This window comes from Sparus aurata, chromosome 3 (genome assembly GCF_900880675.1).
Source record: "Sparus aurata chromosome 3, fSpaAur1.1, whole genome shotgun sequence".
In the NCBI taxonomy this organism is placed as follows: domain Eukaryota; kingdom Metazoa; phylum Chordata; class Actinopteri; order Spariformes; family Sparidae; genus Sparus; species Sparus aurata.
Genome location: NC_044189.1, coordinates 12,356,901 through 12,384,246, shown reverse-complemented (window position 1 = coordinate 12,384,246; position 27,346 = coordinate 12,356,901). Strand labels below are relative to the sequence as shown.

Genomic DNA, 27,346 nt, shown 5'->3' with positions numbered 1-27,346 from the left:
TGATTTAATCTTGTGGCTCCTCTACACTTTTCAAAGTTATTGGACGGAATGGCTCAGATTCTGATAGTCAAACGACTCAAGGAAGATGTCTCTTTCCGTCCCTAGATTTCCTTATTTTAGTTTTCAGGCCTGGGACCATGGAGGGCCTGTAGGGAATGCCAGCAAGGAGCAGCGCCATACCACAATACTGTGATTGTTTTAAACTAAATTCGAGAACATTGCACATTTAAAGCCATTAGCCCCAAGAGGGAATGTTTGAATATTCCACAAATCACATCGGAATAAAATCATTTCACTTTGTTAGTAAAAGATCATGTGCTTCTAAGTTTTGAAGACAAACTACCAACACATCTTCATTCATACATCAGTCGTTTTATTAAAACAAAACATTAAATAAACATATTATTTACATGAAATCAAAATATAAGACTCATCAAAATACACAATGTGAAGATGTAAAATGTAGCGGTAAGCCTAATGTACAAAATGAGGCGTTTTGTGGAGAGGCCGACTTTGCTCTTCACCCGGAGTTATTGCAGTCAAATGAGTCAGTGAGAAGAATCTGCACTGGGATCTTTGGCAGCTGTGGTTCCTGTGACAGTCTTTCAGCCGTAGGCGTATTTGTCTGTAGGGCCTTTATCGTTTGGAGTCATCTGTCCACTCAGCTTCATCAAAAGCTTCACAATAAGGCCAGCCTGCAAGGAATTAATGAATATAAGAGAACATTTCAAGCTGTCATCCTTCAGAAGGGATTGTCTGTAAATGTTAGGCTACTTGCTAATTATTTGCGATTGGATTTTTCTACTTTAGACGTCATCCCCCAAAAACAAAGCAGTTACCTGTTTTGTGTGCACAATGAAGTTCATTTTGTTGTCGCCACTGTGTATCTGGAAGTACTGGTCCGCGTGTCCAAGCTGCCACATGAATGTGCCATACTCTAAACTGATGAGAAGGACCTGGCAGTGCAGAGATTTAATAAATTGTCATACTGAGCGCGCAGAAGAAGAGACACCGCACCAAATATTACAGCTTAGGTTTAAAACAGACAGTAACTGATGCCGATACCTTGGTCTCCATATTCATGAGGTGCAGACCCTTCGTGTTCACCCCGACGTAGACCCGGATTACTTTGTGGTTGCTGGCGCTGGCCTTGGTGTAGACCTGGCCCGTGAAGAAGGCCGCGCCGTAGGTCGGGATGTCCCAGCAGTTCTGCAGGAAGAGCCGCTGCAGGTGGTGCATCTCTTTACTCACCCCCTCGCTGGTGCTCAGGGCCTGTCAGAGAGGGAGAGAAAAGCCTGTTAATTGAGCCGGCAGCGAGATTTCATTTGAAAACTGAGAAGGATTTTTATGGTGATAGCTTGGAGCGTACTTTGTATTCATGCAGAATCCTGTTGGTCCAGTGGTACGCTTTGCTTTTCACCTTGGATATGGGTACAATTGATTTCAGGTTTTCCTCACTGTAGTAAATTAAAAAGAGAAATTATGGTTTTTACTTTATCGTTTTTTCGTTTTTTTTATGCATTGCAGAAACAAAACTCTGAACAGAATTGTTCATATTTGAATTTAGTCATGATTAGAAACTGCGTTTTACTTAAGGAACCCTTGCTTGTGCTTCTTGCTCTCATAGTTGCCGTAGATGATCTGCAGGAGGAGGCTGGCCAGTGTGATCAGCTTGGTGTCTGGAGCGGGAAAGAAGCCTTTCAGGAGGCAGTGACGGGCCTCGTCGAACAAAATGAGGATAGCCAGAGGATCTTCCACCTGGGACAAAACAGTGACCAGCGGAGTGAGAAATGACACCTGACATGTGATATGTCTAACAACTGAGAAGACTTTGAACAAGTAGTTTCTTATGCGTGACAAACTGAGCCACCTTTTTCTCAATTTCGAGAGGCAGCCGGACGTCCCTGCGGAGGAAGAGCTGAGGCGTTTCCCTTTGAGGATCCAACACGGTTAAGTCTGTCACAATCTCCGTCCAGATCCGCAGGTGCTGCAGGGGCTTGTGGTACGGCTTCAGCTGCAGGTCTGACACAAAGAAACACGAAAACTGATATTACTGCAATCTTTTTTTTAATGAGCTGACTGACCAGATCATGTTTGTGTTTCTTCAGCTACAGGATGTTTTTGAGCAGATGTCGCATGGGTGAACTCACGGAGGTTCTCGGAGCAGATCCAGATCGTGAAGTACTGCTGGGTGTCCTGCGAAAGACGCATGCCTTCCATGATCTGCTGCACCGTCGTGTTGTTGCCGTGCTTCAGCTCCACAGAGCGATATGATCCATCCATGCGGTAGATGCGCACCTTCTCATACTGTGGAACAAACATACATACAGTTTACAGAACCAAGAGAAGCAGCTTAGTCCATTTGTTTTTAAATAACAAGGCTGCACTTTTATTTAATCGAAATATTATCCAATTTTAGAATTTTTGGATGAAGGTAAAATGTGTATCAAAATGGAACATTAAGATGAAGTACTGTAGTGCTGCAGATGCTCTGGCCTCTAAATTAAACATAACTGTTTGGTACGGACCCCAACAAATGTCACATCACAATGATACAAATAGTCTGTTCAGTGAAATGGAAATTGTGATGCAAAAATGATCATTCTCACTAATCGTATTATCTGTCCTAACAATCACAGTAACCCATAACCCTAATCACAATAACATTTTCACCATATTGTGAAGCCCCATCTAATAATCAAAATAATTTTCAAAAAAAATCTGCAGACTCTACTTGAGGAGATAGCACCATCTAGTGACCGGCAGACCAAACTGCCACAGAATTAGAATAAAACAAATAAAACATTTAAACTTCTCCAGCACTAGTATTTTAATTCATATTAAAAAAAAAACACTTTTTGTTTGTCATTATTTCTCAACCAGTCAAACATGGAGAGAAAACATCTTTGTCTTCGTGATTCAAACACTGTTCAAGAAGGAGAGCCCAAAATGCAGAGGAAAATATACACTCTGCAAAACATTTGTATACATGTGGACAAGCTCTTCTATCTTTTGTCATGTTTGCATTTTAAGCGCAGTAGTTAGTGTCTGCTGTGTGACTCACAGGTTTGCTGGTGGCTTGCTGCAGAAGCTTCACTGTTTCCTCCCATTCGTTCTGCTTGTTCTCCTCACACACTTGCAGAGGGGATCTCTTCTGCTGGTCTTCTATGTGCTGTTGTTGGGAGAGTCAGTATCAATATTTAATAATGGCTATTGTTTACCTCTGGCATTGTTGTGTGAAATGTGATACGTCATAAATACATAAATGCTTTGACTAAAAATAAAGCAGTCACTATGCGAGACAAACTTACAGTGGTACTTTTTTCAGTCCAGGGTAATTTACAATAAATATTTAATTTTTCAATCTGTAAACAGGTCATAAATGTCCACTGTATGAATATTAGAAGAAGGCCTCCCGTGTTTCATTCAGATGTTTTTTTGGATGCGATATACTCAAAAAAGGACACATTTAGATTAAATTAAAGTAAATCAAATAAAAAAAGTAGTTAATAAAATCAGTCACAATGTTTTCCTAAACGTTTTTCCATAACTCTTTTTGACTGCTTTGTTGATGTTTTACTAATGTAACAAATAAAAGTCTCTACATGTTCCTAAAGAACAGCAGTGCATGTATCTGCAGTAATGACTCCAATATCCTATAAACATTCACGTTTCGTACCCGGTCGATCTCAGGGTGCTGCAGCAGGAGTTGCACTATCTCTGCGTGGCCTCCTCTGGCCGCGAAGTGCAGAGGGGAGCTGAGCTGGCCGTTGAGCAAGTTTGGATTACAGTTGCCTTTCTCCAGTAAAAGCTTGGTCGCCTCGACTTTACCGTGCCTGGATGGGCCCAAACAAGAAATGAAAATGAGAACTTTTGGAGTCTTCAGACTCTCTCGGGCTGTGAGATGAGCGTCTGTCTCACCAGCATGCGTAGTGAATGGGAGCCCAGTGGTCGCTGTCCAGCTGCTTGACTGAGAAGCCGCTGTCCAGGAGTTTAGAGAGCAGCTCCGTGTCTCCTTCACAGGCGCTGCGGTGGAGAGGGAAGTCGTCCACCCACTGGCGCTCCCTGCAGAGAGTTTTGTTTATATAGATTGTTAGGATGTAGGGTGGAGAGTAATGAGGTACACAGTTAGTCGACTAGTCAATGAAACTTTGCTAACATTGCTTCTAAATGTGACCTGTTCCTAAATGTTGCATTATTAAAAAAACAGGCATACATTATACTGCATTCACCTAATGTAAATGCTCTCAAGCCCATTTTTTTTCTGATATCATCATTGTTTTCAAATCACATTCTGATGATTTTGACAAATAATGATCACTTCTGCATCAAAATGATGCTGTATGCTTGTTAAGCAGATCCCCTCACTTGTCTTCTGTCACACAGTTAGGACCGTGCTGCCACTTCTCCCTCTTGGGGATCTGGATCTTAGAGTAGTCGGGTGCTCCGAGGCCAAAGTACGGGTTGATGATAACTTTGTCCACCTTAGAACAAAAGGACGGTCAGGACTGGCAGAGTGAGGGCGAGAAAACCAACCTACGGTAAATTACATCAAACATTCCCAATTTCACCAGTTTTCTAAAAACGGCCTCACCCGGTTGGTGTACTGCAGATCAGAGCCGTAAAGTGGGTTGAGGATGCACATGTCAGCCTTCTCCAGAGACATCATCTTGCTCTTGATCTCCAGAGCAGTGTAGCCCATGTGCAGCCCCTCGTCACTCAGTTTGCCCTCGCTGCCGTAGGCCGGGTTGCTCACGTTGGTCTTCACCCGCTCCACGGGTGCTGGTCTGAACAGGGCGGGGATGGCGTGAGGCACAGTGTGCTGCTCTGCTAACCATCTGTGGAGGTCAAAGCAGCAACGTTACAGCTCTGCACCCTCACCGAAAAAGACCATGTTCTTAAGTGTATCCTCACTTGTCCAAGGCCAGAAGCATCTTGGAGGTGGTGGGGCAGAAGTGAGCGCTGGTCTCACTGCACACTCGCATGATGTCCTGGAAGCAGTAGAAGCTCGGGCTGCCGGCGCTGTAGACAGGCTTGCTGTTGTCTGTTCGGAAAGATTTATTAATATACAGCTTGGAGTATTTGAAACATCAGTTTAGTAGGACAGAGTCTTTTTTTTCCTTTTTTTTTGCTCACCTTTAACACTGACTGGCACAACAAAGAGCGAGGCCTCCTTTCCTTCATTGTCTCCATCGAGGGGGAATTTCTTCATATGCACCACACGCTTTCCTAAGACGCAAAAAAGTGTTTAGATCAGTAGTGTCCTGTCTATGTCTAAGGGGAAAACAGAAAGAAGATTCACAGGATTAAAACATTTTCATTACTGTGAATATCCCAAGCTCACCTATGAAGCCTTGGTTATTGGATATGGGTCTGATTTTTTCGTCAACATAATCCAATATGGATTTAGATTTGTCTCCTCCTGCTTGGATCTTCGTCGCAAGGAGGACTTTCTTTCTTTTCTTCTCCTTCCCTTCCAAAGGCACTTCAATCAGCAGAATCTGTATATGAACGTGGAAACTGAGTTAAAAACTGGGCTCGAAAGGTGGTTAACTGTTTGCTGGCAGCAGACTCTGCTGCAGTCTGATCAAGCATATTTACCTCATAGGCTTTGGCTCTGTATTCCTTTGAGCTCAGGCTGACTTGACTCTTTGGACGAATGACAGCAACAAACACATCCTCGAGGCTGTCCTCGTTGCCCATGCTGCTGACTCTTTCTCAGTCCCGACAAATCATTCTACACGACGGCCATATGCTGTGGAGAGGCATCCCTGAAACACAAGATCACAGGGGGACAAGATGTTATCACAGATGTTAAGTGCAAAAGCAAAACAAAAATTGTAATTACTTTACTCATCAACAAAACACCAGCAGTGTGATGACACTTTTGGAATGGCTTTTGATACTTTATACAATTACAGCAATGTAAACAAGAACCTAACTTTACTAAAAAAAAAAAAAATTAATTAGTTTGAACCAACATACTGAATTCGATACAGGTCAAAAAAGATAAGAAAAACAAAATCACTGAATTCAACACTGGAGCCAAATATGAATGACACCCAACCCTATTAATCAGTGATGAGAATAAGTATTAGAGGCAGAACTGATGCTGAACTGAAAAGGTCCAGTAATGCCTATTCCTGGCAGAATGTAGACAAGCACACCCCTGACACTGAACTGAACCATAAATACCTGTTTGGCGAGAAAATATAAATAAGACCACATTCTCAGGGCGGCTGTAGCTCAGTGGGTAGAGCAGGTCGACTAGTGATCGGAAGGTCGCTGGTTCAACTACCGGCTACGGGCTGGGCTGAGCTGCATGTCGAAGTGTCCTTGCGCAAGATACTGAACCCCACCTTACTCATCAGTGAGGGCCCTGCAATGAGCTGGCGACTTGTCCAGGGAGTACCCTGCTCTCGCCCTGAGACGAGGCTGGGATTGGCTCCAGCAGCAACACCCTGCGACCCCATGGAAAGGGATAAGCGGTTACGGACGATGACATGACATGACCACATTCTCCCACTGGCCCACTTTGTCTTTCAAGCTAAAGATATTTATTGGTAGAAAACCTCTATACTAATATAGATTTTTTTTAAGTATAATGCACATTATTAGATGGGTGTTTAAATATTGCAAATAGGCAACAGTGGGCTTCAGTATTCACAGAAAATGGCCATTTAAAGAGTTATGAGTGAATTCAACACTTTTGCCACCTATGCAGTGGATATACATGTATGTATGAGTTTGTGTAAGTGTTATAAGTGTTACACTGCTTATATATCAACAATATGCATCAAGTGTGATATCTGTTGGTGCGTCACACGTTTAAATACAAACACCTTTCAGTTTTCACACATACAGAGGCTCAGGCGAGGATGACTTGTCCTCAAGACACCCAAAAAAACGTTATTAATGTTCAGTATGTTAATCCAATTAGCAAGTCATTTTTCCACAGTTTTTTATGGTGAAAAAATACATTTTCATTGTGTATTATTTCCATATCCATGATCCATATTTGGAATTATTGTATCATCATTGCCTATTAATAATAATTTTGTTGAGAATTAAAATCTATGTTTGGGTTTCAAAGGCTGAATTGTTATTTTTAAGAAGAAGTACATCTTTTTATCATACATTACAAATTAAGTAGCCCACATTATATTTAGATTTGTTTTTTTAAGGAACCACAATCAACTGTGACACTTAACATTGTGTGTCTTCTGTTCTGTGAACACATACATATGCATTTCGCATGAATCTACAATACTGTGCAGGCTTCAGGTTTTACACACTCTTCACAGACATGACTTGACTGCATGTGCTGGACAGAAAACACACAAACTAGAGTGGAATAAAACGCTGTCAAACATCAACAGCCCTCAGCTCAGAAGTCAACTTGTTGAGTTCAGAGGGGGTCCCGCCCCGGAAACCAAACACTCTCCTGTCTTTAAACAGTTATTACACAAACAATATTGGCTATTATATTATAGCGTACACCGGGTACTGCTGGGTCCAAACAGTGCCGATAAATATTACTGTCCACAACAAATACGACCAACTTTTTTGACCCGATTCAGCAGCTGTAGCCGGGATGCTACACACTCAACATCACCGCTTTTTTCCGCTTGTCCACAAGCTAAAAACTTACCGAAAAGCGACTTGACGGTTTCCTTTAACACACCTAACGCTGCTTCTCTCAGCTCTCATAGAGGTTCACTTTGGTGGAGGGAGAACGACCGCAGTCGGGAGAGCAGGTGAACTTCCAGGCTGGATTATTTGTGTTGCAGTAGTAGCAGGCCTGTGAGTTTGGGCAGGTCCGCGGAGACAAACAGAGGAGTCGCGTTACGTTTCAGTGCAGCAGCTCCGGTTGGACAACAGAGAACTCTGGCGGTGAGGGGGACTCAGTGCGACACCATTAGACAGGATTCAGTATTTATCAACTGCATGTACTTAGTGAATTCCCTTAAAATAAGACCTGTTTAGTAAAACCAATCTTACAAACACGTCGTATAAAATTACAAAGACATTACGGGACTAGTTTTTATCATCTACTGAATACTCTTTATTGTAACCACACTGTTAACAGGTGGCGTCAGCAAAAAGTCTGAAAAATAGCATCTTAGCTAGTCTGTTCACTGGTTACAAAATCGATCTATCAGCACATTTGAGGCTAGATTATACAAACTAAAAATTAACACGTTATATGTATTTTTTAACCCTAACACTAAAGTAATCAATTGGCTGTTTTACCGGAAGTTGCGCCCTGGGCCATTTTTTTTTTGTCTCTGAGCAGTTGCTAGGCAACCAGGGGATACTCAACTCCAGGAAGTTATCGGCCAAGAAATAGTCCGACACATGAACCCACCATAAAACTACACTTTCACTTCTAAACCTCCGTTTTTTGTACGTATTTAACCTACAAGATATAACTTTTTAATTAGTTAGCCTTAGAGTTAGCCTTAAAGGTGCTGTTAGAGCTGTTTCCCTGTTTGCAGGCTTTATGCTAAACTAAGCTGCTGCTACACTCAAAAATGCTATATAAATGCAGTCCTTTAAAGATTGATCAGTTGTACATATTTAACAAACAAAAAGATATGTTCGAATTTGTTTGCCTGAGGGGTATTCATAGGCATAGTTTGTGACTGCTGGACAGGCTAGCTGTTTCCTTCTGCTTACTGCCTCCATGCTAAGCTAAGCTCATCAGCTGCTGTATTTACCTGACAGATATTTGAGTTGCAACAATCTTCTGCTTTCCACAGGCATGGTTTTATATTACAGTAGATGAGTGCTATATAAATGCAGTCCATTTAACAATCATTTGCTATCCACAGGCATGCTTTTACATTACAATAGATGAGTGCTATATAAACGCAGTCCTTTTAAACATGGATCAATTGCACGTTGATGTCTTGAAATGAGCCTATTTGTTTAATCCAAAATTTAAATAAGTTTATGATGTGTACAGCAAAGAAAACAAGGTAGATCCTTACATTTGAGAAGTTGGAAACCAAAAATATCATTGAACATAATTTTTCAAAATATTGTTTATTTACATTGTAGATTATGTGATTGAGTCTGGAGTGTGTTTGAAAGACGCATCAGTGAGGCAGGAGTCCAAGTACAATTTGCAGAGAATTTTGGTTTTATTTTCATTTCTTTGTAAATTTCTTTATATCTGTGTGGTTTTAAGCTAGAACACGTACAACATAGCAGCTGGAGTCAAAGATACAACAAAAGGAGGAAGGCGGCATATATAGCCTCTTATTATCGTGAAGTGAATGCACCTGAGGGGGAGCACTTCCTTTCTAATTCTTTGCTTGTATTGTTCTCCCTGCCCCAAGTGCGGCCCTGTGACTACTTAAGAGGGGGTGTTTGCTCAATATGATTGACGGTTTTAGCGTAGAAGAAACAGATTTCACAAACATACAACGTCATCAACTAATAATGTGTACATTTTAATTGAACAGATTGTATAAAACTTCAGCATATACTGACATGCACTGTAACGCAAAGCAGCTGGAACAAATAGTGGTCTCATTGAAACATAAACACAAAGTTGATACAATTACTAAAATGCTGCCATAAAAAGTATTAGTTTCAGCTTAAGTTCACAAAACATGGCTTTGGTTTTACATTATATATATTTTAACATGTTTGTATTTATATTATTGGTCCACAGCTGAGAGTCCCCCGGTATTGCCACCAAACCTAGACAACGTCCCTACTGCTGGTCCCAGTTCAGGAAGACTTGTCTTTGCACTGACTGAGCACTTCCTGCATTTTCTTCTGGATGTCCTCCACCCTCTTGGCCCACTTATCCCGCACCTCATCTTCGTCATCCTCTGTAACAGCTGTGTAGGCCATGAGGGCGATGAGGCCCATGTGGAACAGGTGGGCGATGTGTGAACAGTGGCGTTCCATGATCTCACGGTCGCCTTCGCAGTTGTCCAGGTACACCTTCAGCAGGGTTCTTCCAAACAGCAAATTGGTACCCATCACACCGCGGTAGTACACATCGAGGCTCAAGTCGCTCTTGTCTCTCTCATAGATCTTCTCAAAGGTCTCCATGTGGCGCTGGGTGTTGTCTGGATCTTTCTTCACCTGCGCCACCATGCTGTTGAAGGCAGCATACTGGTGTTTGATGTACTCCTCGTACTTGCCGTAGGTTTCGTTCACCTCATCAATGCGGATCTTCCTCAGGCATTGGTGGTTCTTTTCTGAAATGCTCTGCAGTTTAGTGTTGATCGCCTGGAAGTCCTTGTCCAGGGGGTGGCCCTCGTCGTCAATCAGGCCCTTGCGAGCCACCCCAACCAGGGATGAGACTATACCAAAGAGGGGGTCGATGGAGGAGGCGAAGGAGGACACCTTCTCTACACAGCATAGCACCTTAACTGCGTTTTTCTTGACTTGTGCTGCGTTAGCCATCACGACTGCTTTTCTCCTGCCGTGTTTAATTTAATCAGGCAAAGTGAGTCTGGAGGCTGGAAAGAGAGAAAAAAAAGCACCATAAATGGTTTAACTAAAGGATTGGTCACAGAAGTTCTTAAATGTTGCTTCTACTTGCATTAACCTAAGAATACAGCTCATGGCTAACTCTCAGGTTGCTGGAACAACCCACATGTCACCAGCAGCTGCACACAGGCCATATTGTAGAAGGTGTCATCTTACACTCTAATATTACTGGCAACAGGTCACAATGAGGGTTCCTGTTGTGTGCAGCAGGAAGAAACTAGGGCTTCAACTAAAGAATATTTTCATTATGGATCAATCTTACCATTGTTTTCTCGATTTAACAGAACATTTTGAGAAATTAAAACAATTTCACATAGCCCAGGTTTACATATTGAAATTGATTCATTTGTCCAACCGACTGTCTGAAATCCATAAAGACTTAAATTAAAAGCTGCTCTAAGCTGGATAGTCTTGTAAAAACAAGCTCTATATTCTAACACAGTTATAGAGTGTTTAGTCAGTAACCCATGTCTCTTCCCGCTGCTCAGGCAGTAAAAAACATTTAGGGGTATCCCTGCCCACTTTATCCAGTCAGGACAGAGAACTTCATAAAGAGAGGGTCCCATCTTGCTTGTGAACGGATCCTCCTGACGTTGAAAAGAGGGAGGGGATTGCTGACTACGAAACGGCCAGGAAGTTAGCTTAAACGACAACAGCACTTACAGCAGCTTTAATATTGTAGAGGACTAAGGAAAGGAGCAGATATTCCCAAACGAGATACTGGACCCAGATCATTCATTGAATTTTTGTTTTAAAAACTGGCGAACATTCTCTTTTTTTTTTATTAATCGTCATCAACAAATCGATTATTAATCAACCAGTTATTGCAGCTGAAGAGGAAACTTGTTTCTGTTCCTCCACAATGGTTCAAGAACCAAGCAATTTAAGTTCTTAACAGTAAAAAAAATGATGCACATACTTTACTTGCATTATCACCTTGAATATTATTTTTTGTTAATTGACCTGCCTTTTAATGCCCCGACATGTCTTTGTATTATGTTACTGACAGAGGTTACCTGTCAATGTAAGCGGCAAATCATGTGAATAACTTGAAAAATAAAATTAAGAATTGTTCTCAAAGGTAGAAATAAAGGAAACAAAGCTAGTTTTGTGTTTTGGGGGATGATTGTATAATTTTTTCATAAAGCCCTGCAGTATTAATCAACAGTTTCAGAGACAACAGACCCTCATCCAACTGTAGTGCATCTTTGTCATAGTTGTGGCATTAATCATCTTTGTCAATGTTGTCCTTCTGGAAAAATAACTCTGGGACAACAGTGGGTGTGTCCTTCCTAGTAACACAAGAAAGACTGGAAATAAACAAATGGTTACGGGTCGTGACCTTTTATATGTCACATTTAATAGTTTAGATAACTTCCAGCTGCTATTTGGAACCATTAACTTCAACTCAGAACCAGCTACTCTGTTTCACCCTGTTTCACCCTGTTTCTCTTATTTCCTGATTCCAAGCCATACACACAGTACACACATGAATCAAGCTTCTTTTATGTTCCTTTCATCCGTCCGAGCTGAACCAGCCAACACACAGAGTTTAAACATCCTTCACATGTGGATTACGAAGAAGTGAGATGACAGATGTTTACTCACCAGAGATAAAAGTGTTGGTATCCTTCTGTCTACAGCAGCCGTCTGACTCTCCTTTCCACCATTTTCCTCCCTAGTCAAATAAAGACAGCCCCTTCCTGCCAAATATGGAAGTAAACACGAGGAAGTGACTCGTGCATGCCCCGTGCTGATTGGATGAGGGGAGTTCTTCCAGAGGCACTGCAACTGCAAGCCCCACCCACAGGCTGCAGGCAGTGATTGAGTATCCTTTTCATTGTGTTGTTTTAATTGTAGGTCCCCACACCTGCCAAACCAGGGTGACCAAATACCACAGAAGTAAAAAAAACAGTGTCATGCTTTACGATAATCAAAAACAGGATTCCTTTCTGTGTTTAATCACTGCAGTATCACCGATACTAAACTGTAAACACAACAGAGAAGGCAGTATTCCATCATTTTGTGTCCATGTCTTGTAGCAGTGACACTCACAGAGCATTAGGTTGTAAAGGGTCAGTCTACTCAAATTACAAAAAGATGTGTTTTCTCATGTACAGTTTCTCAGTTGGCATCAAGACAAGCAAATAGATTTGGTTTTATTTGCCAAGGTTTTGAAATACAATGGAGATGAATTGGATTTTGTTTGCGAATTCACAGAAATGATCTAATTTGGACAGTTTTATAGTGACTGTTTCCAAATTTGTTACCATCTAACAGGAAGTAGGGTAGAAGGCAACACACACCTGGCTTGGATTTGTAAGGGGCAAGGAGTCAAATCCCTCAAAAAGACATGTTTCAAGCAATGTCTTTGTGGCCAAAACATCAGCCTCTTTATACAAAATCACATAAATGATAAGAGAGGAGAGGCCAGAGACGACTGTAGATCCTTAAATGTTACCCCGGGGGCCTTTGTGACATTTTGGAGTGTTCCACAAATGTATGAAGAAGACCAAACTTTGAGAGTAAAAACCAAGTTTTATATTCTCTCAGTCAGGCAGGGACTGCTAACGCACACCTGATTGCAATAGGTTTGTTCAATCACCTGATTCCAATAACCTTTAAACGACATGATGATCCTAGAAGGTTCACTTACATTGTCCAACAAATACATTTAATAATGGTTGTTGTTGATCATTGTACTGGATACGTGAATAGGTATGAATTATTTGTTTAAGCAGGTCGTCTTAATGTAGTTGAAGGGTTAGGGTACTTGAATGAAGATCTAATCACATTTTAGTTCAGAAATTATATTTTAATTCAGATTTATTGGTTAATTTGGACATTTTCTGTTTGTCATTGTTCTCCTGTGACTTCCTGTGTGGACTCTGTGTGGCCCATTTCTGACAAATTTTGTCATGCTCCTCCTTTGCAACAGATCTGTAAGCTATGACTGTGGCAAATAAGGTAAGCTAATTTATAGAGTACATTTAATGCACAAAGATGATTTTAGGGTTACCAGAGCTTAAGCCCAGGATTTGAAAATGCTGGTCTTTGGTGTCATCTGGTGGTAGTATAACTAATGACATTGTCACACATAGCAGTACATGGTCCTGCTCCTCAACTCTGCCTCATTCACTGGTGCACACTAAGCCCCTCACATAAAAATACCACATTATGTCAGCTTCAGGAGAACAAAACGATAATCAAATTAATCTATTTTCTATCAATAAACAGCATTGTCGATACAGTCACTGACAACAGGAAGCTTTATAATCTAGCATTCTCTTTATGTACATGTAGAAACACGTCTTCATTTTACTGTTTACTTAATATTTTTGTTGTTTTGAGAAGTGCAAGGAAAGCACTATACGTTTCCAATGTTCACCTGGATTCACCTGGCCTGATTACGTGTCAAAACTGCAGGGATTTCAATTCTTTGCACTCTGGGTGTATGATCTGTGTTAACAGCTAAACAAATATTATTTGGAAGGACAAGGACAAGTCTGTTATGTAATATTTGACTTGCTTCCCGCGTAGTGATAGGAGACGAATCTTGAAAACATCTGCAGACTTTTCCATGTACTACACACACATACACACACTGCCCAGATACACTCTCCCTGACCCCTCGGAGAGCAGGACCTCGCTCCCCCTCAGCCCGCCTCCTCTGAGATGAATATCTGTCAGAGGCTTATCCAAAACTATTTATTTCAAGCATATTTGTCATAATGATGTCACTCATACAGTGCAGCAGAGAAGATGCTAACTTAAGAATGAAGAGAAACTGGAGCACACTCATTAATCAAGTCAGATGCTTTTATAGATACAGATATTAACATTAAACATAATTGTATGCACCACTGCTTTTTTGTGACTATTTCAACTGGTTCCTTACGACCAAACCAACTGATTCTGGACATTATTCTTGAGAGAACAACAGCTTTTCTGAAGACAAAATATAATAAACCCATTCCCCTCGCTGGGTATTTGGTCTATTCTCAGTGTTGACTGATTCTGTTGTTTTTTGTACAGCTAACATAATGTAGTTAAACCACTGGATAACATTAGTGGCCTAGCAAATACTCATATAATGTTAAATTCTTGATTTATTCTTAAAATACTCTGACGTATGCAACATTTCTGTAGACTGTACTTTTGTTTATTTTTTATATCTTAAATGCACAAATTCTTTCACTTTCTATCTTAGAAATGTATTATCAGTATCGGGCGTATTTTGGGCCTCTCACTTACTGATAGGAAGCCCTCTGGGAAAACATTCATCTGTTGTCGATGCACATAGACTGTTCGGACTGAAACAAATGATTTCTGAGTGATTTATAAAGTCATTCTAATGAGCAGTTACATTTTTTTTTTTTTTTAATTTGAATCATCTTGGGTCTTTACACCTAACTGTCTGAATTGGATTTCTGATATAACATTAGGTGCAATGGCCATACCATATCAAAGCAAACATCCATAATGTGGCTTTAAAGGGACGCCCCCCCTCCCAAATCAAAAGTACATATTTATCCTTTTACCTTTGGCTAAGATAAGTGACCTAAAGTTACAGCTCAGCAGTTTACATCCCACACTCTCATGAACATGAGCACAACTCTCTCAGCTACGTACACGTGATGCACTGGTGCCCAAAAATAATTTTTCCCCATAAGCTTACATTGTAAAAGACGTGGCTGTAAAACTGTAGATGCGTTTTTTGTAAAAGTCACAATCCCCAGCGAATTTAATAATTTCAGTATCATCATTTGAGCCATTCTTTGTGATAACATTTGGGAAGTTGAGAAAAGCCATACAGATAAATCATGTTATCCCTATTCAAGCTAGCCGGGTGCAAAACTGGAAGTTGGCTGTCTCGGTCAGGGGAAGTCTAATTTGCACGCTCTTTGGGCCCCACAACACGAAAGACACAGGTCATTTTATACACGGGAAGCTGCTATTTTGGCTTTATGTGCCACTTAGCAGCTTTTATAGAAAATGAACGTGGCTCCACCTCTGACGCTGTATCTAGAGTTCAATTGCTTTTTGGATCCATGGAAATGCCTATTTGCACGCCTTCTACCGCTCAGTGATTTCATTTGCTGGTGCGTTCAGTAGATAGAAAATAGTTCCACCTTGATCTGTGGATCATCTTAAGTTACTGGGTGATGATTTCTGAAAGAGGCATTGCTGTTGAGTTTTTTCAAGTGCCATCTAGTCAAACCGAAACAATCTAGATGGATAAACAGCACCACAGGTAGAAGGGAAAATATGCATGTTGCGATTTTTGGGTGAGCTGCCCCTTTTTAAAAAAAAAAACCTTTAACACTTGTCAGAAGCCCAACACTTGATCCACTCATTTTCCAATCCCCTTTCTTGACAAGAGTTTTTAATATTTAGGGTTTCTGAGCCACAGTAAGTGAGAGTCATGATGAAATGAATACCCCTCGCACACAAACACACCCCTCTGCTCCCACCCCTGCTCTGTAACGTAGAGCTCAGCTGCTCCTCTATGGTATTTCCCACAATAACATCCCAGGTCGGCACTCTGACTCTGTCATTTTGCCTCTGACCCCTCCACTCTTCTCTCTCTCTCCCTCTCTCTCTCCCTCTTTCTGTCCCCAGTCACCCGGACCCGACTGAGGACGAACACCTTCTGGTTTCAGGTATGAACTGGAGCGGACGAGAGCAGCACATCAACACATCAGCAGGTTTGACACAGCAGCAGTGGACGGTTTGGTTCAGTTTCGGGATTAGAAAGGTTTAAGCCTGCCATTGAAATGGCCTGGTGGGGTGAGCTGAGGTCAACCTTAGCCCAGTCCAGGATCTAATTGTTTCCACTGTTTTAGTTAGTTTCGACGTGTTTTCACGAAGGGAAAGTGCTTTTTCTTTTTCTTTTTTTGAAGGAATATGCAGGTACATGCCAACCTGGGAGAGATGAGTGAGGTCATTTAGTTTTCTATTCTCAATGATTACTGATGTAGCTGAAGTCGTCTACCTAGAGGACATTGTTCTCGCCTCTCTGTGAGAAATGTATATTTCAGGCTTGATCTTGGCATCCAGAAACAGGAGTGCAACCCTGACAGCATTAACTGAGGCTGAATGATAATTATACAACAACTGAGGAAATGGTTCAAGAGTTTTTATTAGTTCTGCACCACCAGCAGGCAAAGAGATGCTATTAACAGTCATTTCTGAGGTTGTCAGAACATTTTATTTTGAATAGTGAACTTAATATTATCAGAACGTTCAAAACTTACAGAAATATTTATCCAATAAATCTAAAAAGGTGTATTGTTAATTGAATAAAACATAAAAAATTGTTTCTTGGCAACCAACTTCATTAACAGGTGATGATGCATGTTTTCATTAAGGCTCTCCTTATCCAGTTGAGTAGTTTTCTTACACTCGATTATTAAATCATCATCTTATTGGCCAGTTTGTCATTTGCTTTGACATTAATGATACATACCGCTGATCTCCGTTGTGCTTTTTTTTTTTGCCTTTACCTCTGCTGATCGTAGACCCGGTCATCACAACTGATCAGACATGATGAAAAAACAGAGGATGTTAATGGAGCTGATGGTGCTTGTGGGGTGAGTAGATTGAAAACGCATGATTGTATTTCTTTGCATAACCATTTAGGTTATATTGCAATTCAACTGATAATAATAATGATAATGATAATAATGATAATAATAATAATGATAATGATAATAATAATAATAATAATAATAATAATAATAATAATATTAATAATAATATTAATAATAATAATAATAATAATAATAATAATAATAATAATAATAATGAAAGGGTGAATGTAAACAGCAGCAACAAGATGGTGATGAAAAGACAGGCATCTTGACATTAAAAGTTCAGCATCAGTTGAACACTGTACATCCACTTCAAGTGCTTTTGAGCACCAAGCATCAATGGCGTAAACACAGAGTCCACCTCTCCTTGTCCCGCTTCAGTCCTGATCTGATGGCTGGGAACACAGGGCGCTTCCTTAATCCAAAACTCACACTGTCATCCCCGATGCTGATTCATTTATTTCCACCGTAGGCAATAAGTGTCCTAGTAACAAAAGACTAAAAAATAACATTTAAAAAAGCTAATATGTGGTGAAATTTGAAGGAGGCGCCAGTCGTACAACTGCATTATTATCTGTATTTTGTAATGATCAAGAAATCCAACAGCTAATTCCAACTATGCGACTGTTTGACGTTAAACACTCTTTACTTAAATGAACATGTAAAAATACAGTGTAATAAAAATAAATTCTAAAGTATTTCTATTTCCATTATTGACAGTCTAAAAGGGCTTTAAAACAGCCACGCCATTAAGAACAAGACATTCTTTTAGTACAAGAAAATGATCTCTGCTCATAATCCTGTGATGTTTTAGACTCGTTGGTTTGAGTCAGGGTGCCATTCAGAGACCTGACTATGACGACACACCCAACCCAGAGTTCCTCAACCCAGCCTGGATGGCCAGCATCCCTGATGATCAGCCGCTGTCTGAGGTCACCATGCCTGGGACCCACAACACCATGGCCATTTACGGTGGTGTGTATGCTGAGTGCCAGACCTGGAGCCTGGCCTCCCAGCTCCGAGCCGGCATCCGCTTCTTAGACATCCGTCTCCGTCACGTCAAGGGAAACCTCACCCTTCATCACGGGGTGTCTTATCAACGGGGGCACTTCGGCCATGTGCTGGAGGGAGTGGTTGACTTCCTCCGAGAGTATCCCAGTGAGACGGTGCTGATGCGCATAAAGGAGGAGTTCAGTGAGACGAATGACATCTACGGCGCCGTGGTCGACTACATCCATCGTTATGCTGACTGGGACCTCCTGTGGCACAGCAGGCTTGTGCCAACCATGGCAGAGGCCCGGGGGAAAATCATCGTCCTGCAACAGTTTTCTGGGCCAGATTTGGGGATGCGCTATGACTCAATGGACATAGCCGATGACTGGAAGGTATGTAAGATGCCAGCAAACACACACAGAACCCACAAACAAAGGGGGGAAATCGGGTTGTTTGACAGATCAATGATTTGGGGTTATTTGCTGTTCCCTGTAGGTACCATCACTTATGTACGTGCAGGAGAAGTGGCAGAGCGTCTATGAACATCTGGAGGTCGCACCGTCAGGAAACAGGGGCCAGATCTTTCTCACCTTCAGCAGTGGTGCCGGTGTGTTGGCGTACCCCAGAGCCGTCGCACAGCGCATCAATCCGCAACTCTACGACTACCTGCGGGCCAAGACCGACCTGAACCAGCGCCTTGGAATCATTTGCATGGACTTCCCAGCTGCTCCTATTATTCAAATGATCATTGACTTCCAGCTAAATGAAGGCAGAAAGAGAAACCAGGCCTTTAACCCAGTAGCTCGCAGGGCAAGTTTGAAATATGCAATTTCTTCACTGAGAAAGAAGTTTTTCAGACATTAGAGAGGGAATGGTAGACTGGTCAGTGACTGTACAATCTATGAGATCAACCCTGAAATTCAATAGTAAAATGTCACTTACTGTAATGAACCTTGGATGAAACTCCCCATTGTGTCATTCACCAAAGATACTGGGAACAAAAAAAAAAAAAATCCGAAATGGCAAACTGTGAAAATAAACTGCAGTGGAAACTGCTGAAGTGTGTTTTGATTGCTGTTTGTTAATATATACTGTGCATATATAACCAGTCAGGTCAAATTGGAGACAAGGGACAATAAATAATAATAATGATTTCCTTCTCCGTCTTGGTAAAAGAAAAGAGGACTGATGAAAGATATTTCTTGAATTTGCAGAAATCGCCTCCAGGTTTGTGGTCTCCTTTCTCTTTGGAGTTACATTTGAGGCAGCACAGATATAAGCAGTCATGTTTCATTGTCACAGGGTGGCAGTGCTGCTGTAGAGGCTCTTGGCACCAGGTTGTCTTGGTGCTGCCGTCCTGTTCTGGCTCACTGGTGTGTAAGGTGGTACCTAGTAGGGAGAAAAAAAAAGTGTCAGCCTTTGCATCACAAGCCCACTTAAACTAACTGCTGATTTGAGACATGCAGGGTTGAGAACAGATCCTAAATTCTGCTCCCAACTCCAGATGAAAACAAGCGAATTTGGCCTTCACAGCCAACATACCTGTACTCTTAACAGTGTCATACTGCTGCTAAAGACTCCGATACGGTCAGTGATGTAACCATTGTAAAATTAAAAGGCACTGGTTAGAAATCATTGGAATATTGTATAGTATTCAAATGAGACAAATGTTTTATGGCTGCTTCTTTAGGCTTGGTGCTAAATTGACGAAGGAAACTAATGACAAGGGTGCACCGGCATAACAAGTGAGAAGATATGTGATAAACTATGTTGTCACCACCACACTGATGAGAGCTGATAATGCAGTTTGTCCTGTCTGTGTAACTACCATCTTTCTGCGTTGGATTACATGCATTGAGCCCTCAAACTGCACCATGCAATCCCGTGAATATCCCTTGATTATGTCCCAAGAAATGCAACTTTTTGAATCTCATAAAAGTGTGGTTAAGAATTTGCAGGCACCACGTGACTAGTCTGTGGCTTAAAACACACTTGCTGAGTGATTGTATCAGAATGCATGTTTCCTCCTGGGGAAACACAAGTGTTGCGAAACAGTTGCTTTTATGTCTTAACATCCTGCCAAAACAGTGACGGCTGTTAACAAAACTAAGGAAATAACGCCGACTCATGCACGTCTCTACACCCATTTATATGAGACGAAGAAAAGGACTTGAAAAGTGTCTCGATTCAGAGCTGGACAGGTAGGGTACAACACAGCTGCCGCTCCTCCTCTTCCTGTTGATGTCTGTATATAACCATGATGAGACTGTTTCTTTCTGTACTGCAGATATGGAACCGTCTCCACCGCTGGGATCCAGGCCTCAAAAGGCCGTGATGATTTCATCAGCTGGTTAGAAGTCTTCCCTCCGTCGCGTTTATGTCTGCTTGCTGTTAAACCAATGCTTTGACCCAATTCTTCTTCTTCTTCCTTTCTTGTAGTTGTGCTGAATATTATCTGGTGGATGGTTATGATTGCAGCCATTTTTTTAGGTGGGTTGACGTCTGTTCATATTTTGTGTGTTATTTTGGGATGTTTTAGTGTCCTTTTCATAATCCCTTTTTAATATTGACTTGATTGATTGTTTTGGGGTTTTTGGACATCTGCATTATAGGGGCTACACATCTGGACAATTGTCCACTTCAGCCCTGGATCCCCATTTACCTGATAGTGCTGGGAGGGGCCAGCATCTTTGCTCTGTCTCTGACCTACAGCACGAGAATCTGGGATGACGGATGTCCCGGCGTCATGAGCTATTGCTGCACGGCCTTCCTGCACTTCTTCACTTTCTGCTGGATCATTGCAGGTAAGAAAATTGCCAGAGAGGTGTTCATGCCATGATAATTCTCTTTAGACTCTATGATATTGCATTGAGGCAGTGGTGTAAAATAATAAAGTATATATATCTACCCAAGTGCTGTTTATAAGTAGGCTACAAAACTGAGGAACTTCCCTAAACAAGTATTTCCATTTTATACCACTTTAGCCTTTAATTCAAAAAAGTTTATACTGTTTAGTTTAAAGCCCCTGAAAACCTGGTTTTGAATTGTAAGTTTAAGGATTTCATAGCAAGTTTTCAGGGGCTTTTAAACACACGATATGCAATTTCTGACACTAGGGGGCTCTCTGTCAAGACAAAAGATGTTTGTCAAATGTTTTGTGGGAGAGGCCGGGGGAGTGAGGGGCAGAGCAGCTGCAGCGTCTCATTGCTCGCCAGCTCGAGAGGAGAGAGTCAGGTGCAGGGGCCATACTTTCTGGAGGAATAAACATCTGGAATCAGATCGGATTCTGCCCTGATCCTGAGACGTTTACCAATGAGATGACTTTTTAATGTATTGGATTAGAGAGTGGATTAATCTTCACTCCTGTTTATCAACCTGACTGCAGCAGTGACATAGATTACAAGCTGTAGCTGGAGGGGGATGTTACTTAACTTAAGAAACGTCACATCGTAGAGATGCGGGTAAAAAAAGTGGGAGAACTGGAGTCGCTGGTGAGTGCTGAGTTTGGTGAGAGTTGACCTGAATGCAAACACTCACACCCTGTGTGTGTGCTGAGGATTGCTAGTTTACAGCTAATGCACAGTAAAATAATCTGGCTGTTCGAAGTTAATTGACTTGCCGTGACTCAGGCACAAATGCTCATGGGTGATGTCATGCATGGGTTTTCTCTTAGGTCACTTTTAGTCACATTGGCAGACTTCCTTCTTTACTTCATCCAACGAACCTATAAAAATGTTATTGGTTCCTTGACTCTCTTCCAGAAGTCGTAGCGCGGGAGACGCAGTGAAACATTACGTAACCTCGAGTGAACCTTAGGATTCCACTTGGTTTGAACATTATTAGAAACATTTGTAATAACGCACTCAATTCAACATAATATATAACAAATGTCATTTTTTTAGACATTTTAATCCAGAATCTTTTGCATATTATATCTTCAAGTTCAACCACAAAAACAAAACACATCCTTCATGGCTAAGCACTCGAAAACTCAGGACTGTGTGGGTTTGGTTTCATCAGATTTGGTTGACAGTGGCCAAACAAACCACCAACTGTCATCAGACTCTGGTTCAAAGTTGCTGAATCCGGACAAAGAAATCTCTCATGTGATAAATATACTGCGTTTGACAGAAGAGTATGTGTTGATGTTGAACCCCATCAATCAGAAGAAATACCATTGAGAAAATATGTAATCGGGGCCTTCAAGTTCAGCTTTTGTGTGTGTAGTTTTAACACTTAATTGAATTGTTCCCCTGTAGGCACCATCTGGGTTTATCCTGTTTATCCTCCCAACTACATATCTGGGGATCTGTACTGCCACAAGACAACCTACCTTTTTGCCTTCGTCGTCACCACACTGGTGTGGGCCTCGATGACTCTCGTGTTTGTCTGTGGGTGTTGCTGCTCTTGTGTGGGAGTTTGTAAGGCTGTGAGAGCCGGACGCAGATTGATACCCAACCGCTACTCGTTCTACGGTGCACTAAGTGAAGAACCGCCAGCTGGTGATGTGTGATCGGAAATCTTTGTTCATGTCTCCAAATATCTAAGGATTCTAGGTTCACAGTGAGTTAGACAGGAGCGCAGCTTTACCCCATTTCTGACTGTATTCTGCTCCTGCTACTGCAGACTGTTTTACATATATTTTTTTGCTAAGTTATAAGCATCTGCAAGTAAACTCAAAACTTTTTTTTGCAACCTTCCTGTAAATGCTCAAAGAAAGTTGCCTTTACTTCAGTGGAGACTTAAGTAACATTGTTGCAATGTTTTTGATATAATCTCTGTTACAACACACAAGGTGCTTTACTTTGGCAGCTCTGTCCGGCTAGATTCAACATCAGCTACTCTCAAGACTTGCTGAATTATCACACCACTTTCACATGACTGCACTGTCATATCACATGCTTCCTGTTGACACCAGAAAAAGTTCATGTTTGAGCTGATAGCCGATGATTGTAAAATAATCTAGCGGCAGCTAAAATTGAGTCATTATTGAGATGGAGAATACATTTTTAGGATGGAGGATACATTGATATTGTAATTTTTCTTTCTGCAGTGGAAGAACTTTTCTTGATTTAGATGGTGTCATAACAATGCTTGAAACGTAAAGTTGAATGTTGTGTGCATGATTAGAATACATGAAATACTACATAACTGATGTATTTTTATGAATCCTGTGTTGCCTGATTGTCTTGTCACAACCACAAGTAATTACATGGTGTGAGACTGAGATCGATGATGTTGTAGAATAAAGAAATGCTGGCTGCAATTCTCGTCTCTATCTTATGCTGTGACAGTAACCGCCTCAAATGTGGCTAACTCTGCCTCAGAAATGGTTTTGAAACATAATCCAAATAAATACCGGGCACCTCAAACATTCTACATCAGCAAGATAAGAGGTCATATCACTGGAAGTCATCAAAGACACAATTTTCAGCTGGTGTAGGCTCATTGTGTGCATCTTGGTGTGTTTAAAAAAAAAAGGATCTAATTTAGCTATTATTAATTAAATATACACTAAATACAGCCTATTTTTTAATACTGTATACTATGATGTATTTCCATCTACGATATTTTGTGAACTTTACAAAATATAAAATACATTCTGTATTTTTAAAACCTGATTAAATTGCAGAACTTCTTTGATATTTATCGAGAATTTGTTCCACAGAGTTATAATAGCACGATCCCTCTTTTTTTTCAGTCTGGACATGTATGTACATAAGACACAACTATGACAAATACAACATATTCAGTGCAGAAATGAAACAAATAAAGAAACATAATTTTAAAAAGGCTGATTTAGTCACCTTAGAACTTTAATTCAGGCTTTTTTCGGGACTACTATTTCAGCCGGTGGGGTCCTTTGACGGCACACAACACGAAAACGCCAGTTAGCGTTTAGCTTTTGGCTAGCAGGCATGCAGCGGTTATATGAGCGGGGACAGAGGAATGATTAGATGGTGGAAGGGTCTAAGCTAAGACTGGAGTGAACTTTTTATGTGTCTTGTCTGAATAAAAGTGTTGAAGGTGTTTTCCGTTGTTGAGTGAAGATGTGGAGCTCCGGCCGCCGTGTCCTTCAGGATCTGCTCAGCAAGCCTGCTGTCAGGAGCTTCTCTCTGACTCCTGCTCAGGTCAGCGTCTCCACAAAATAACACAACTATCTGCACATAGCTCAATAACATTTAGATGATAGTTTGTGAATTTAAAAATAATAAATAAAAATACTTGTGTGAATTAACGTCATTCAGTAAAACACCTCAATGGCTACAGGCTGTTTTTTTTTTGGCTGTAGCAAAAGTGCTTATGAGAAACATGACCTCTGAACTTATGTTCATTTATGTTCATGTTTACACAATTATTTGTAATAAGATGTGTATTCATGTTATTCATCTAGTCTATCACATGTCCTACATTAATCAAAACAATCCACTATTTCCACAAATTTTCCTAGAATTTAATAGTTTGTCTATAAAATACGTTTTCCTTTGAATATGTGTAACCCTAATTAATCACATACCAAGCATCATTGTTGATTAATTTCCTGCTTATAAACTCATCCATTCATCCTTTGAAATTCTTGTGTTTTTATACATTTTTGCAGTATTGGTATCCTTTGTGTTTAGACAATCCTGGGGAACTTGTTGACACCCTGCATTGGATCTAAAGACTCACTGATACTAATAGACCTTACTGTCAGCATATTGTCAGTGTCAAGATGTTAGTTTTAAATGGGCATGATTTAATTTTGGAGAAGACATTCACCCGCAGAATTTGAATATTTACAATATACATGGGGTAGAAAAAAAAACAACTCGTATAGTTATTTTTTTCCACAGCTGAATAAACAAGCTGTTCTCAGAAGAAAATCAGGTACCCAGAACACTGTTGTGAAGAGACTACTGTTCACTGATAGCAGACACAAACTTTTGGTGTTTCCACAGAGCACAGTCGTGGTGGAGCGCTGGTATCAGGTGCCCTTGTCGAAAAAAGGCAGTCCGCCGAGGCTTCACCCTCGTAGACACAGAATCTACAAGTTGGTTGAAGACACCAAACATGTTCCCAAGGAGAAGATGGAGCTCATCCTGACGCAGACTGTACCCAGTGAGTCACTACGACACTGCTCTCTTAACAGATCACATAAACCTCAGACTTGTGTGTTGTCACTGGAATAAAAAAAAAAAGAATATATACAGTATATATATGAAATTACTTGTTTTTGTTTTGACAGAGCTCGGTGGACGAGGAGACACTGTGTTTGTGAAAAAGTCTGTTGGCAGAAACAAGCTGCTGCTTCAAGGCCTCGCTGTGTATCCATCACCGGAGAACAAACAGATGTTTGCCGAGGAGTTAAGAGTACGTATCGTAATTTCATATTGTCATTAATATCTCTCTGCATGTCAGATAAAAATGTAGAGCTATTGATCACTGTCATCTTGTCCACCAACAGCTTTTACGTGAAGGTAAACCAGAGGAACGGGTCCAAACACGTACTGGACAATTGGTAAGTTCATCAGCTGAAGAGATCAAGAACCATTTAATTTTTCTACTTCTGTATTCTGTACAACTTACAGCTATCAAGAGATAAAAAAGAAACAACAGGCTGTTCTCGGTGTTCAAACAAATGTTTCCTCATGTTTTTTGTTTTTTTTACAGACAGTGCAGTTCCTTAAAAACTCCAAATTGACAATAAACAAAATGCCTTCAGAAGAATTCCAGGTCACTAAAGAGGTCGTCCAGAGACAGTTTCTCAAGAGGGTACGTCTGTCATTCTCCTCTCACATTATTGGCGAAAACACTGGAAAAAGCTTCTGATGAACAAAAGTGTAGTAAAGTTATTGACTTGAATAAAATGCGTCCTCAGCTCGGAGTTGTTGTTCCGCCTCATGCATTGAGTGTCCCATTTGAGTCCGTCAAGGAGTTGGGTGACTACTGGTGTGAAGTTACGGTAAGAAATGTTCATTATTCATGCATCACATCCACAGTTAAATTGAGTTTATTTGCATCCTTTTTTAGGAATTTGTTCAAATTGATTCAGAAGTACAAGCCAAAATGTTTTTTTTTATATATATATAGTAAACACATTTTTGCAAGATGAAGTAGCAAACATTTTGTGAGAGTTACCTTGAACCTGTTATTGAAATGGAGAGCACCTCTTTATCTCAGTCCCACACACCAAACAACAATTTGAAGAACACTCACTGAACAAAATCTATTGAAGTAATGTTATTCTACCAAACCTCATCAGCTTATTCTTCACATTTTCATCTCCCAGGTTAATGGAATAGACACAGTCCGCATCTCTGTGTCAGTGGTGCCATTCGAAGACCCGTCAGCAAGCCATCAGCAGCAGTTGAAAGCAAAAGCGCAGGAGCAGGCAGCCACAGGTGTTTCAGAACCGGCTGATGTTGATGTTTCTGCAGTAAAGGCGGTGTCTGGTGCTGCAGTGGAGGCGGTGTCTGGTGCTGCAGTGGAGGCCGCTTCTGTCACAGTGGAGGCGGTGTCTGACGCTGCAGTGGAGGCCGCTTCTGTCACAGTGGAGGCGGTGTCTGGTGCTGCAGTGGAGGCCGCTTCTGGTGCTGCAGTGGAGGCCGCTTCTGTCACAGTGGAGGTGGTGTCTGACGCTGCAGTGGAGGCCGCTTCTGTCACAGTGGAGGCGGTGTCTGGTGCTGCAGTGGAGGCCGCTTCTGTCACAGTGGAGGCGGTGTCTGGTGCTGCAGTGGAGGCCGCTTCTGTCACAGTGGAGGTGGTGTCTGACGCTGCAGTGGAGGCGGTGTCTGACGCTGCAGTGGAGGCGGTGTCTGACGCTGCAGTGGAGGCGGTGTCTGACGCTGCAGTGGAGGCCGCTTCTGACACAGTGGAGGCGGTGTCTGACACAGTGGAGGCTGTTTCCGACGCTGCAGTGGAGGCGGTGTCCGACGCTGCAGTGGAGGCGGTGTCCGACGCTGCAGTGAAGGCTGTTTCCGACGCTGCAGTGGAAGCTGAAGCTGGTAAAGACTCTGTGAGTCAAGTTAGTGAAGCCTCAGCCTCAGAAGGAGCTTCTGCTGCTAAAGAAACTGCAGCGAGTCCACATTCAAGTGAAGACACAACAGCACCACCAAGTGACAACCCCAAGAAAGATTAAAGAATTGAGAAGTCCATAGAGCTGAAATAGATATTGTATTCCAGTAATACACATTATACATGCAGGAAAAAAACAGTTGTCTGTGTGATTATTGAAATGTCTCTGTTCAGTTCCTCCTCGTGTG

The 27,346-nt window shown here is 41.4% G+C and overlaps 5 protein-coding genes and 1 long non-coding RNA gene across 16 annotated transcripts; 4 read left to right on the top strand and 2 right to left on the bottom strand.

Moving 5' to 3' along the window:
• Window positions 1-352: 352 nt before the first annotated feature.
• On the bottom strand, window positions 353-8,332 carry krit1 (KRIT1 ankyrin repeat containing). The gene is made up of 18 exons (XM_030411541.1): window positions 8,254-8,332; window positions 7,652-7,801; window positions 5,602-5,771; window positions 5,345-5,501; window positions 5,137-5,229; window positions 4,915-5,044; window positions 4,595-4,838; window positions 4,369-4,484; window positions 3,922-4,065; window positions 3,680-3,836; window positions 3,065-3,172; window positions 2,151-2,307; window positions 1,871-2,022; window positions 1,592-1,758; window positions 1,370-1,457; window positions 1,066-1,272; window positions 840-956; window positions 353-695 (listed from the first exon to the last, which is right to left on the bottom strand). Exons 3-18 carry the CDS (start codon window positions 5,701-5,703, stop codon window positions 606-608), a joined length of 2,229 nt encoding a protein of 742 aa, XP_030267401.1. The 5' UTR covers window positions 5,704-5,771; window positions 7,652-7,801; window positions 8,254-8,332; the 3' UTR covers window positions 353-605.
• On the top strand, window positions 1,891-3,629 carry LOC115578542 (uncharacterized). Its single transcript, XR_003983478.1, has 2 exons — window positions 1,891-2,020; window positions 2,109-3,629. It is a non-coding gene; the product is annotated as an uncharacterized LOC115578542 (long non-coding RNA).
• A 697-nt stretch (window positions 8,333-9,029) lies between the features above and the next one.
• rpz2 (rapunzel 2) lies at window positions 9,030-12,239 on the bottom strand. The gene is made up of 2 exons (XM_030411546.1): window positions 12,124-12,239; window positions 9,030-10,484 (listed from the first exon to the last, which is right to left on the bottom strand). Exon 2 carries the CDS (start codon window positions 10,426-10,428, stop codon window positions 9,742-9,744), a length of 687 nt encoding a protein of 228 aa, XP_030267406.1. The 5' UTR covers window positions 10,429-10,484; window positions 12,124-12,239; the 3' UTR covers window positions 9,030-9,741.
• A 930-nt stretch (window positions 12,240-13,169) lies between these two features.
• Window positions 13,170-19,166, top strand: LOC115578539 (1-phosphatidylinositol phosphodiesterase). 3 transcript variants are annotated; one of them, XM_030411544.1, is made up of 6 exons: window positions 13,170-13,233; window positions 13,454-13,482; window positions 16,138-16,178; window positions 17,037-17,108; window positions 17,923-18,493; window positions 18,597-19,166. In XM_030411544.1, exons 4-6 carry the CDS (start codon window positions 17,062-17,064, stop codon window positions 18,963-18,965), a joined length of 987 nt encoding a protein of 328 aa, XP_030267404.1. In that variant the 5' UTR covers window positions 13,170-13,233; window positions 13,454-13,482; window positions 16,138-16,178; window positions 17,037-17,061; the 3' UTR covers window positions 18,966-19,166. The 3 variants fall into 3 exon arrangements, with proteins under 3 accessions (XP_030267404.1, XP_030267403.1, XP_030267405.1); XM_030411543.1 differs by lacking the exons at window positions 13,170-13,233; window positions 13,454-13,482 and having other exon boundaries at window positions 16,047-16,178; XM_030411545.1 differs by lacking the exons at window positions 13,170-13,233; window positions 13,454-13,482 and having other exon boundaries at window positions 16,053-16,223.
• Window positions 19,167-20,163: 997 nt separating this feature from the next.
• On the top strand, window positions 20,164-23,367 carry LOC115578424 (transmembrane protein 272-like). Its single transcript, XM_030411383.1, has 5 exons — window positions 20,164-20,302; window positions 20,389-20,451; window positions 20,541-20,591; window positions 20,714-20,905; window positions 22,361-23,367. Exons 2-5 carry the CDS (start codon window positions 20,391-20,393, stop codon window positions 22,612-22,614), a joined length of 558 nt encoding a protein of 185 aa, XP_030267243.1. The 5' UTR covers window positions 20,164-20,302; window positions 20,389-20,390; the 3' UTR covers window positions 22,615-23,367.
• A 570-nt stretch (window positions 23,368-23,937) lies between these two features.
• mrpl9 (mitochondrial ribosomal protein L9) lies at window positions 23,938-27,295 on the top strand. Of its 9 annotated transcripts, none has more exons than XM_030412338.1 (8): window positions 23,938-24,232; window positions 25,043-25,202; window positions 25,330-25,454; window positions 25,549-25,602; window positions 25,755-25,856; window positions 25,963-26,046; window positions 26,374-26,664; window positions 26,734-27,295. In XM_030412338.1, the coding sequence occupies exons 1-8, from the start codon at window positions 24,152-24,154 to the stop codon at window positions 27,220-27,222; spliced, it is 1,386 nt and encodes a 461-aa protein (XP_030268198.1). In that variant the 5' UTR covers window positions 23,938-24,151; the 3' UTR covers window positions 27,223-27,295. The 9 variants fall into 9 exon arrangements, with proteins under 9 accessions (XP_030268198.1, XP_030268199.1, XP_030268197.1 ...); XM_030412339.1 differs by having other exon boundaries at window positions 26,374-26,733; window positions 26,845-27,295; XM_030412344.1 differs by having other exon boundaries at window positions 23,939-24,232; window positions 26,374-26,550; window positions 26,755-27,295.
• The last annotated feature ends 51 nt before the right edge of the window (window positions 27,296-27,346 follow it).

Bases quoted from the DNA above. Each gene is read 5' to 3' on its own strand.
- krit1 (XM_030411541.1), bottom strand. From the start codon at position 5,703: ATGGGCAACGAGGACAGCCTCGAGGATGTGTTTGTTGCTGTCATTCGT. The intron at 1,759-1,870 runs GTGGCTCAGTTT...GTTTTGTCCCAG, and splicing joins CTCTCGAAATTGAGAAAAAG to GTGGAAGATCCTCTGGCTAT. The intron at 957-1,065 runs GTATCGGCATCA...CTGCACTGCCAG, and splicing joins TCATGAATATGGAGACCAAG to GTCCTTCTCATCAGTTTAGA.
- rpz2 (XM_030411546.1), bottom strand. From the start codon at position 10,428: ATGGCTAACGCAGCACAAGTCAAGAAAAACGCAGTTAAGGTGCTATGC.
- LOC115578539 (XM_030411544.1), top strand. From the start codon at position 17,062: ATGATGAAAAAACAGAGGATGTTAATGGAGCTGATGGTGCTTGTGGG. The intron at 17,109-17,922 runs GTGAGTAGATTG...GTGATGTTTTAG, and splicing joins GAGCTGATGGTGCTTGTGGG to ACTCGTTGGTTTGAGTCAGG. The intron at 18,494-18,596 runs GTATGTAAGATG...TGTTCCCTGTAG, and splicing joins ACATAGCCGATGACTGGAAG to GTACCATCACTTATGTACGT.
- LOC115578424 (XM_030411383.1), top strand. From the start codon at position 20,391: ATGGAACCGTCTCCACCGCTGGGATCCAGGCCTCAAAAGGCCGTGATG. The intron at 20,452-20,540 runs GTTAGAAGTCTT...CCTTTCTTGTAG, and splicing joins CGTGATGATTTCATCAGCTG to TTGTGCTGAATATTATCTGG. The intron at 20,906-22,360 runs GTAAGAAAATTG...GTTCCCCTGTAG, and splicing joins TTTCTGCTGGATCATTGCAG to GCACCATCTGGGTTTATCCT.
- mrpl9 (XM_030412337.1), top strand. From the start codon at position 24,152: ATGTGGAGCTCCGGCCGCCGTGTCCTTCAGGATCTGCTCAGCAAGCCT. The intron at 25,603-25,754 runs GTAAGTTCATCA...TTTTTTTTACAG, and splicing joins AAACACGTACTGGACAATTG to ACAGTGCAGTTCCTTAAAAA. The intron at 26,047-26,373 runs GTAAGAAATGTT...TTCATCTCCCAG, and splicing joins ACTACTGGTGTGAAGTTACG to GTTAATGGAATAGACACAGT.